General features: G+C 38.6%; 1 protein-coding gene across 6 annotated transcripts in view; it reads right to left on the bottom strand.

Annotated features, from left to right (window-relative positions):
- Positions 1-12,030, bottom strand: part of loqs (loquacious) — a 380,306-nt gene that overhangs the window by 307,757 nt on the left and 60,519 nt on the right. For all 6 annotated transcript variants that reach the window (XM_067141876.2, XM_067141881.2, XM_067141877.2 and 3 more), the window contains exon 3: positions 3,603-3,753. In XM_067141876.2, coding sequence (XP_066997977.1) covers positions 3,603-3,753 — 151 coding nt within the window. The remainder of the gene's footprint in view (positions 1-3,602; positions 3,754-12,030) is intronic.

The following is a 12,030-nucleotide window of genomic DNA, read 5'->3' as shown; positions in this document are numbered from 1 at the left end:
CGATGAGTTAAATGAATTTTTTACTGAAGAAAGAACACCACCTAATGTACTAAATTCCCCAAACTCTGTACCCGACTCCGTTATGAACCCTTTACCTGACCAAGAACATTTTACATTTCGCCCCGTTACTGCTAATGAAGTTAAAAAGGTATTATATTCTATCAAATCAAAAGCTAGAGGAGTGGATTATATCCCTATAACTTTCTTACGCAACATTATTGGTGCTGTTTTACCAATTATTACCCACATTTTTAACTACTGCCTTAAAAATGGAACCTTTCCTTCACTATGGAAACTAGCCAATGTTATCCCTGTGCCTAAGAAGCCTGACCCCTCCCTACCATCCGACTACAGACTAATTTCTATCTTACCTGCGATTTCCAAAGCACTCGAGCGTCTGGTTCATGAGCAGGTGTTGGAATACCTAAACAACCATTCTCTGCTAGAATAATTGCAATCTGGCTTCAAGAAGGGACACAGCACAACAACTGCCCTGCTTAAAGTGACTGATGACATACGACACGCAATGGACCAAAGACTGCTGACAGTACTTACTCTCCTCGATTTCAGTAGCGCATTTGATACTATAAACATCCAGACTCTTCTAAATAAGATGCAATCTTACTACTTCGATCAACGAACTAGTAATTTCTTTTCATCGTACCTCAAAAATCGCGCGCAACAAATCATAACCCTTGATCAAACCTCTCACTGGTTAACCAGGAAGGAAGGCACGCCGCAGGGTAGTGTTTTAGGCCCATTGTTCTTTATTTTGTACATAAACGACATTTCATCTAATTTAAAGAATTGTAGCTACCATCTTTATGCAGACGACTTACAAATTTATTGTCACTGTAAGACCTCTGACTTGCCTCATGCCATAACAGGCATCAATGCTGACCTTCAGCGACTTAATGCTTACTCCTTGAAAAATTCCCTCCTCCTTAACCCCTCCAAGACACAAGCAATCATTATTGGCTCTCAAAAATTGTTGGCCACACTACGGTACGAAACTATTCCTCTGGTTATACTGAATGGTAGAGTTATTCCATTCAGCCAAACTGTGAGAAATCTTGGAGTGACAATGAACGAAACATTAAATTGGACTGAATATATTAAGAATGTGTGTAAAAAATATTTTCGATACTCCATTCGGTTAAAAGAAACAGCGATATTCTACCTTGTAATGTGAGAGTCAAACTCATGCAAACGCTAGTGCTTCCCGTCCGCGACTACTGTGATGTCATTCTGGTAAACGCAACAAAACAGCAGACTTTGAAACTTCAGCGAGCGCTTAATTGTTGCCTTAGATTTATATACAGTCTGAGTTATGATACACATGTCACCCCATACTATCACACTATTTCATGGCTGAAACCTGACAAACGACGAACGTATCACATACTGATTCCCTTTCTATTCCTGTCCACCGAACCTCTATGTACAACAATTCCTTTGTTGTGGCGGGTTCTAGACTCTGGAATTCCCTGCCAGTCAGTGTCAGAAATTCCACCTCATTACCTAAATTCAAGTCTGCTTGCCGAGACTACCTGCTAAATGCAGCTGACTAACTTGTATGACTGGAAGATCGAATGAATGTGAGTTAGAAAAGTGTAATGTACACTGACTGACAGAGCAAATGCAACACCAAGAAGGAGTGGTCAGAACTTTATGCCAATTGCAGGGTAGACTGACGTCACTGAGGTATGCTCATGATGTGAAATGCGCCGCTGTGCTGCGCACGTAGCGAACGATAAATGGGACACGGCGTTGGCGAATGGCCCACTTCGTACCGTGATTTCTCAGCCGACAGTCATTGTAGAACGTGTTGTGTGCCACAGGACACGTGTATAGCTAAGAATGCCAGGCCACCGTCAACGGAGGCATTTCCAGCAGACAGACGACTTTACGAGGGGTATGGTGATCGGGCTGAGAAGGGCAGGTTGGTCGCTTCGTCAAATCGCAGCCGATACCCATAGGGATGTGTCCACGGTGCAGCGCCTGTGGCAAAGATGGTTGGCGCAGGGACATGTGGCACGTGCGAGGGGTCCAGGCGCAGCCCGAGTGACGTCAGCACGCGAGGATCGGCGCATCCGCCGCCAAGCGGTGGCAGCCCCGCACGCCACGTCAACCGCCATTCTTCAGCATGTGCAAGACACCCTGGCTTTTCCAATATCGACCAGAACAATTTCCCGTCAATTGGTTGAAGGAGGCCTGCACTCCCGGTGTCCGCTCAGAAGACTACCATTGACTCCACAGCATAGACGTGCACGCCTGGCATGGTGCCGGGTTAGAGCGACTTGGATGAGGGAATGGCGGAACGTTGTGTTCTCCGATGAGTCACGCTTCTGTTCTGTCAGTGATAGTCACCGCAGACGAGTGTGGCGTCGGCGTGGAGAAAGGTCAAATCCAGCAGTAACTGTGGAGCGCCCTACCGCTAGACAACGCGGCAACATGGTTTGGGGCGCTATTGCGTATGATTCCACGTCACCTCTAGTGCGTATTCAAGGCACGTTAAATGCCCACCGCTACGTGCAGCATTTGCTGTGGCCGGTGGCACTCCCGTACCTTCAGGGGCTGCCCAATGCTCTGTTTCAGCAGGATAATGCCCGCCCACACACTGCTTGCATCTCCCAACAGGCTCTACGAGGTGTACAGATGCTTCCGTGGCCAGCGTACTCTCCGGATCTCTCACCAATCGAACACGTGTGGGATCTCATTGGACGCCGTTTGCAAACTCTGCCCCAGCCTCGTACGGACGACCAACTGTGGCAAATGGTTGACAGAGAATGGAGAACCATCCCTCAGGACACCATCCGCACTCTTATTGACTCTGTACCCCGACGTGTTTCTGCGTGCATCGCCGCTCGCGGTGGTCCTACATCCTACTGAGTCGATGCCGTGCGCATTGTGTAACCTGCATATCGGTTTGAAATAAGCACCAATTATTCGTCCGTGCCGTCTCTGTTTTTTCCCCAACTTTCATCCCTTTCGAACCACTCCTTCTTGGTGTTGCATTTGCTCTGTCAGTCAGTGTATTTTGTGTAGGTTATTATTTACTGTACAATATGATGTACTCAAACTGTATCACTACAGTGGTTAAGTGTAAGAGAGTGCCAAGAGCCCTAACTTCGCCACCTACAAAGGCATAATAAATAAATAAATAAATATATAAAAACCATTTTTTAAGTTTGTAAAATTCTGTATAGCATAACAACGCACAACATAAAAAGTCTGTACCATGTAAACACCAATTGCTACGTTTAAAATTTTATAAAATTGTATACATCAGGTTTACTACAATGAAATTTGTGGAGGTTGTTTAGTATCATCTAGACGTTATTATGCATAAATTTAAATTTGTTTAGATGGTAAGTTTCATATATATGTTAAAAGAAATGTACAACTGTAAACACGCAACACCTAGAATTTGCCATTAGAAGATCATACAAAACTGCAAATTCAAGTACGTATTGTAGTTAAACCAGACAACTGGGCTGATGTGTACCTGGAAACCTTAATGTCAAGTTTCACATATTTTTGCTGTTCGGTACCATAGACAAGAGAATAACAGTATGATCATTTAACAATGAGTTACTTACCAACAACATCAGCCACTGTAACTCTATAACGAAAAGTCGGTTCATGAATAGCACCTTCTATCTGCACCAACTCGTACCTAGGGGTAGTACCTCGTCTACTGAGAAGTTCTTGTAGAACAGAAACGGGTGTTTTCCCAACAGTAGTCATCTCCTGAAAAAATACAGCACACACTGAATGGCATTTAAAGTTAATCATTCTCATTTAAATTCTGGCTGCACGAACTGAGAACAACTATCCAACTCTGTTTACACTTAGATTGCTATTATGCCTCACTTAGACTAAACTGTTTGACAGCACCTTAACTGTGATGTTTGTAGGGAGGCAAATTTTAGTGTACGGCTTCAAAGGTCCTTGATATCCCTGTGGATAAGTAGAGGAATTGTTTGAGATCCTATTGTACTACTGAAGCAAAGCGTTTGAAGGCCACAGATTTGGTAGAGAAAGGAATAGTAGTCAGTATGTCGAGATAGTCTGAATCGTTCTAGAGATTATCCTCACCTATTTGTTCAGTTGAAAATCTAACCACGCAGAGTAGTATTCAGCTGTTGAATATACAAGGCCAAGAACAGAGCACCCCAAAGTATAAACTCATCAAGCACTCCATGGGTTTCTCCACACAGTTTACAGATGATGTTCTTTTGGGTCATAAGTTTTGATGCAAAGTTTTCTAAATGCCTTTTATAGCAAAGTGTGTGGTCAAGGATTACACCCAGATATTTTGGATGTGGTTTATGATGAAGCATGGTACCGTTGAGACACGCTTAACTGTGTACCTGCCATCTTATTAGCGAGATGGAAATAGGCCAACTCTGTCTTGTTCATACTTGGCTGTAGTTTCCATTTATGGAAATACAATACCAGAAAACACATATGTAGGTAAGGTGACCTTAGCCGACTTCATATTGGTATTTTGAATGACAACTGCTAAGTCATCAGCATAAGCAAGTTTACGACACACAGTTGAAAGAAGGTCAGATGTAAATAAATTGGACAACAATGGAGCCACTACAGGCGCTTACGTTAACCACTGTTAAGCTACCTATGACATGTCATGCCGTCATTCATGACCACTTAGAAGTATATACTGGGCACCATGCTGTAGATCAGGTTAGCTAAACAAAACCATGGAATGACTTGCAATAGCTTGTATAATAGTGGTCTCCAAACAGTGTCATAGGCTGCTTTCAAATAAACGAATACCACACACGTCCTTGCGAGTCTTAAAATCATCAATGTATGTCACCACGGCCATCACTTGATCAACACAACTATGGCTCACCCTGAAGCCAGCTTGTTCTATTGGAATTATTTCATTAACCAAACAAAAGAGTCTCTCAAGGAGTTTGTGGGATAGCACTCCACCTGGTAAATTTGTTTTCCAGGCTTTGGAATGGCAATGATTTCAGTTCCCTTTGATTCAGGTGGTATTTTCCAGTTGTTAGGATATCAGGAAAGAATGTAGTTAGCCTTAGCCATATTTTAGGTTCACTACAGTTAAGAACCTCTGGGAATATTCTATCAAAACCAGCTGCTTTGTCTGTTTGAAATCCATGGTTTCAAGTGTACTATTCCACTTTTCTTTCTTCCTGACACAACCAGACTGTGTAAGAGATAGTCAGCTACCTCAGTATTTCCACCGAGTACCATTAATTCCATCCAAGTATGTACTGTATGTGTTTTCCCCGTGGTATGTGTTTCTTTGTTATTGACAGCGTACCAGGATCAGGATCATCCTGCTACCGCAGAGATGCCAACTTTCAAGAAAGAATAGATTTATCATCAACAGGTTATTTTCCCAATTAAAAATGATTCAATAAAACATAATATACAACAAATACACCTGAAGAAAATAACACTAATTTCCTAAAATAATAACCAAATTCAAGCTAAATCTAGAGACCATTTTTTATGCATATTTACAAAACCTTAAATAAATAAATAAATAAATAAATAAATAAATAAATAAATAAATAAAACTCAATCTCCTTAAATAATTGACATTATTAAACTACATCTAGTAACATTTACATATTTACATATCTTACAAATAGGGCCTTACATTCATGAGGTCATTAGGGCAGGTCTGATTTTAGACGGGGGTGAGTGAAAAAGGTCCACTGATTCACCCACCTCATTCAGTAATGTTAGTGCCCTCACAAGCCATGAGTTAGCCCGAGCCACAGTTCTCACATTAGGCAGATGAAAAAATATACCTTTGCATAGTATTGCGACGAGGAACATATAATGGAATCAGCTCCAGTAATGTTGAGCAATCCACTCTGTTCGTCAGACACTTATAAAGAAAGAGGGCATTGGCACATCTGCGGCGTGAGTGCAATGTGCTCATGCTCATAGTCTCACAAAAAGACTCGTAATCGGACGAAGAGAGAGAAATACCCAAACCCTTGTAGCTGATCAATTTCATGAACCTTATTTGGACTCTTTCCAAGTTTTGTATTAAATACTGTCGTGAAGGCAGCCACACCTCGCAACAGTATTCTAACGATGGCCTGATTAGAGTGCAAAATGAAGTTATTTCACCATCACTCTTCCTCGTTTAATTTATTCTTCCTTCTCTATTAAAGAAAAAAACCACGACCTTCATTTCGGTTCTCCTCTTTCAAATTTTAACTCTTGTCTTGCGCCAACTTCGACTACTTCAATCATAACCTAAAAATTTTTCATTTAAAAAATAGCGCACTGTGCATATAAGTTTTCATTTGTTCCAATATTGCGCTTTTTACTACAGTTTTTTCTTCTCTCTACAATTGTTTTTTCAAGTCAACTGTTTTCCAAGAACTTAGCAGGAGTACAAGTACTCATTCAATTATTCTGATTTGCGTCTTATATTTTTATATACGTACTTAACTTCCCGCAACCGTAACATATTCTGGACCTTCAAAACATTCTCCACTCTACTTTGGCGTCCGACCGCTGCGCATGACCTTGAATGTGCTGCGCTGATCACCAGGAGCTGGCGGCTTTCTACTACAAATCTATTCGTCTGCGACTTCAAGTTTTTTGATCTTCGTATATTAGTTGATAGTGTTGTGACAGAATGTGGTATCGTGTCTTTGTGCCTATCAGAGTGTGAAACTGACCTCCAATATTCATAAACATTGTACATGTTTTTACGGCTGATGATGACCTGGACTAAGGTCGAAACCGGTCCCATTTAAATAGGAATGTGATTACTGCATTTCTTTCTTTTAAGTATTGAATAGGTTGAACCTCCTTTTCAAATATTTAACTTTTAACATCAATAATTTCAATACGGAACAATGAAATTTTTATCTTTAAATGCACAAGCTAACCAAGCTAAACAAAAAGCCTTCTCTTACATGGGCCTTAAGATCAAGATCGCTAAATTAGGAAAAGACATCGACTTCCTGAAACAATGCATATCCTACAATCTTACCCCCAAATTTCTTCAAAGTTGTACCAGAAAAAACATTTCTTCTCCTCACATGTTAAAAACCCAAAAAATAACCAACAAAATTTGGTTAAAAAACGAACTTCGTTTCTGATACAAGAAAAAATCATTTTTAAACAACAGATTATACGAAACACATCTAGAAATTGCTAATCTTCTCCCGAGTGCACAATGGAACCTCTTCCTAACTCAAGTAGACAATAAATTATTTCATGTACTGTCAATCAAACAACAAACCCTAGAGAAAAAACTCAAAATTCTTAAAAACAACTCTTCTTCACATAAATTCCAGTTTAAGAACCGTAACACACCTTCCAAAACTATTGAACAATTCCAACCTCCCATCGTAGATCTATCTAAAACAACTCTGAGTGATGATGAAAACTCAATTCTTTCGAAGGGCTTCAAACACAATTGGCCCAATCTCAACACTTTCAATGTAGCCACCAATTTAATTATTGAATCTGAAATAGCCATTAACAAAATGCCAACAGATGAACAAGATGAAATCAGATATGAAGTAAAAAGGAAACTTGAAAAAATCTTCATTAACAATAACAAAAACACTTCTATTAATAATAATAATAATAATAATAATAATAATAATAATAATATTAATTTAATTAAAGATAATAAAACCATTTCAGATCTTAAAAAGAAAATCAATGACAATAATCTCATTATCACCAAATCTGATAAAGGCAACACTACTGTCATAATGGATAAAACTGACTACTTAGATAAAACCAAAAACTTTTTCAGTGACCCTTCTTTTTCTATAATAAAAAAAGACCCAACCACAAAAATCCAACGCCTACTCAAACATACTTTAAAAAATGTTTCCTTTCTCCTCACAGATCAAGAAAAAACTAAACTAATAAACATGAACCCTGGACTACCCACTGCCAAAGCCCTCCCTAAAATTCACAAAACTAACATTCCTATCCGTCCAATTATCAATTACAGACCCAGTCCCCTATACAACACTTCTAAATTCATCCAAACATTTTTACTAAAAAATTATCGATTTTTATCCAACAAATCTATCAAAAACACTTCTGATCTAATCAACAAATTAAAGAATTTTGAAATCCAACCAAATTTTTCTCTCCATTCTTTTGACATTGTCAAAATGTACCCTAGTATTCCAATTTCAAAATTATTACCCATTATAAACATAAACCTAAACTAATTCAGTAACCTAAGTAAACTTGAAATTCAAGACTTCATGTCTATTTTAAAATTAGTTCTCAACAATAATTATTTTACCTTTGACAACACCATTTATCAACAAGATGGCTTGGCTATGGGCTCACCTGCTTCTGGCATTCTTGCTGAAATTTACCTCGACTTTTTAGAAAACACAAGAATTAATAATAATAATAATAATAATTTCTCCAAAATCCTCTTTTGGGCGAGATATGTCGATGACACATTAGTAATATTAAATGAGGAATCAACCAACGCAGCCTCTACACTTCTTCATCTCAACAACTTAGACTAACATTAAATTCACCCTCGAATCAGAACACAACCAAACTCTTAATTTTCTAGACCTAACTATTACTAGACATCCTTCTTCTTTATCTTACAAAATTTTCAGAAAACCAACCCAAACAGCAACTACAATAAGACAAGATTCTTCGCACCCCAAAGCTCATAAACGTGCTACTTATAACAGCTTAATTTTTCGTGCTTTCAACACCCCTATGTCCAAAAAAGATTTAAATAATGAATTAAACACCATCCGCAACATTGCTAAATTTAATGGCTTTAACAACTCCTTCATTAACCGCATCATCAACAAATTCAAACACCGTCCAAAAACCACTTTATCTAAAGACACAATTAAACCAACTGCCTTTTCCACCTTCACATTCACTCAGGATGCTTATAAAATAACTAATATTTTTTAAAAACATAATATGAAAATTTCTTTTAGAACTAACAATAGAAGTCTTGATATCTTACACAACTCTAAATCTCTAAATAAGTCTAATGCTTTTTCTAAATCTGGTGTATACAGATTTAAATGCAACAACTGCAATTCCTCCTACGTCGGACGAACTGGCCGCAACTTCAATATCAGGTACTCTGAACATGTCAACGCCATTAAATACAACAGATTCTCTGCCATAGGACAGCACATACAAGACTCCAAGCATAGTTTCACCAGTATTGACAATGACATAAATATACTTAAAATCATTAACAAAGGCCCCCTCTTAAACATTACTGAAAATTGCTTTATCCACCTTGACCAGTACTTCAACCCTAATTTCAATTTAAACGACATTTCTGAAAAAACCAATATCCTTTTTGACTTCCTAATTCTTCTTCTCAAAAATTCCAAATTCCAAAACCCCAATTCTATTTTCCATGCCTTACATAGTTCCCACCCACATTTTCTACCTCCAATAACCCACCCTAAACTACCCCTCCTTCATTTCCCTATCTTATCCTTCCTCATTACCATCTAACTTCAATTTCTTTTATTCTTTCTCTTATTTCACTATCACTCTTCCTCATTTAATTTATTCTTCCTTCTCTATTAAAAAAAAAAACCACGACCTTCATTTCGGTTCTCCTCTTTCAAATTTTAACTCTTGTCTTGCGCCAACTTCGACTACTTCAATCATAACCTAAAAATTTTTCATTTAAAAAATAGCGCACTGTGCATATAAGTTTTCATTTGTTTTCCGATATTACGCTTTTTACTACATTTTTTTCTTCTCTCTACAATTGTTTTTTCAAGTCAACTGTTTTCCAAGAACTTAGCAGGAGTACAAGTACTCATTCAATTATTCTGATTTGCGTCGTATATTTTTATATACGTACTTAACTTCCCGCAACCGTAACAAATTCTGGACCTTCAAAACATTCTCCACTCTACTTTGGCGTCCGACCGCTGTGCATGACCTTGAATGTGCCGCGCTGATCACCAGTCGCTGGCGGCTTTCTACTACAAATCTATTCGTCTGCGACTTCAAGTTTTTTGATCTTCGTATATTAGTTGATAGTGTTGTGACAGAATGTGGTGTCGTGCCTTTGTGCCTATCAGAGTGTGAAACTGACCTCCAATATTCATAAACATTGTACATGTTTTTACGGCTGATGATGACCTGGACTAAGGTCGAAACCGGTCCCATTTAAATAGGAATGTGATTACTGCATTTCTTTCTTTTAAGTATTGAATAGGTTGAACCTCCTTTTCAAATATTTAATTTTTAACACAATTTCAATACGGAACAATGAAATTTTTATCTTTAAATATTAGAGTTCTAGGAAAAACAAATTCGGCACAATTTTCAGAAAGCCAAGTAATTTAAACCCTTTCCTAGAAATCTTGTCTAAATGTTTCTCGAAGGTAAGACCATAGCAGTTTGAAAGTGTCACACCAAGATCATTTATTTCATTCACACGAGCTATTTGGTTATTGCATAAATGGTAAGGGTAATTTACTGGTTCCAACTTGCGTGAAATTGTAATTGCGTTGCATTTTGAAGTATTCAAACCAAGCAGCCACTTTTTACACCACTTACTTAGTAGGTTGAAGTCAGACTGTAACAACTTACGGTCCAACTCACTATTGATTACCTTAAAGATATTTAGATCGTCAGCATAGAGAAGGCAATTACTGTGTTGTATAACTGATGTTATAGATATTTAGATCGTCAGCATAGAGAAGGCAATTACTGTGTTGTATAACTGATGTTATATCATTTATGAATATGACAAAGAAAAGAGGGCCCAGTAAAGAGCCTTGGGGGACACCTGAAGTAGGGTGGTACGGCTTTGACATAATACCATCAGCTTTTACTACGCAAACTCTATTTGTGAGATAGCTTCTAATCCACTCCAAAGCACTTCCTCCTATCTCATATGCTGACAATTTGGTGAGTAGAGATCGGGCCAGCTAGGAAGATATCTGGTGAGGGGAAGTGTGCGAGTGAGAAAGCAGAGCCGTGGGAACGAGAACGCTGACTTCCCCTTCTCGCTCAGTGTTGTGGCGACGTACATTTGACCCGAAATATTTCTTATAACTGACATGTAACACTCTGCAGATTTTCAGTTAGTGGAATTCCCTTCCGGCTGTAAATTACAGGCATACCTAGCCGAAATGAATGCATTTAGAAGTGTTACAGGTGACAGATAGATTGAAGGAGTTAGAACATAATTTAACCTCCTATTACAGTAGCTGTCAAAATCGTTTCCGTGTATCAATTTGCGTAGTCCTTATATTAAAATTATAATTTGATGTAAAATTAACTTTACGATGCTGTAGATGTACAGTGTAGAATATGGTTTGCTATAACACCAGGCTTCATAACCTGAGCGCGCCATGTAAAATAACTCTATGATAAGAAGAAGAAGAGGAGGAAGAAGCTACAAGAAAATTAAAAAACTCTCGGAAACTATGCGAAGGAGGAGGATAAATTTTTACGGTCATCATCTCCTCAGAATGAATTCTATGATTAACCGAACAAATCTAGACTTCATCCGTAACCCAAAACAAAACCGAACTGGTTTAAAAAAACTGAAAAAGACATGGTAGAATTAAAAATTACAGAAAATTCACTACTCGCTCGAACAGCTAAAGTAATAACTAAAGAAGAAAACATAACGTTCCAAAACAAATCTACATTAAAAGCCAAATCTATTATCTCGGAAGACGAGAAGAAACGAGGATCAGAAAGAATGAAGAAATACTGGGCACTAAGAAAAGAACAACACACAGAGAAAGAATTGATTCAACACACCCCAAAGAGGGTGAAACGAAATAGTAATAATAATAATTTAAAAAATGTCCACCTCTGTGGTGTAGTGGTTAGCGTGATTAGCTGCCACCCCCGGAGGCCCGGGTTCGATTACTGGCGCTGCCACGAAATTTGAAAAGTGGTACGAGGGCTGGAACGGGGTCCACTCAGCCTCGGGAGGTCAACTGAGTACAGGTGGGTTCGATTCCCACCTCAGCCATACTGGAAGTGGTTTTC

This window comes from Anabrus simplex, chromosome 2, assembly GCF_040414725.1.
Source record: "Anabrus simplex isolate iqAnaSimp1 chromosome 2, ASM4041472v1, whole genome shotgun sequence".
NCBI classification, from domain to species: domain Eukaryota; kingdom Metazoa; phylum Arthropoda; class Insecta; order Orthoptera; family Tettigoniidae; genus Anabrus; species Anabrus simplex.
This window is presented reverse-complemented; position numbering and strand designations above follow the sequence as displayed.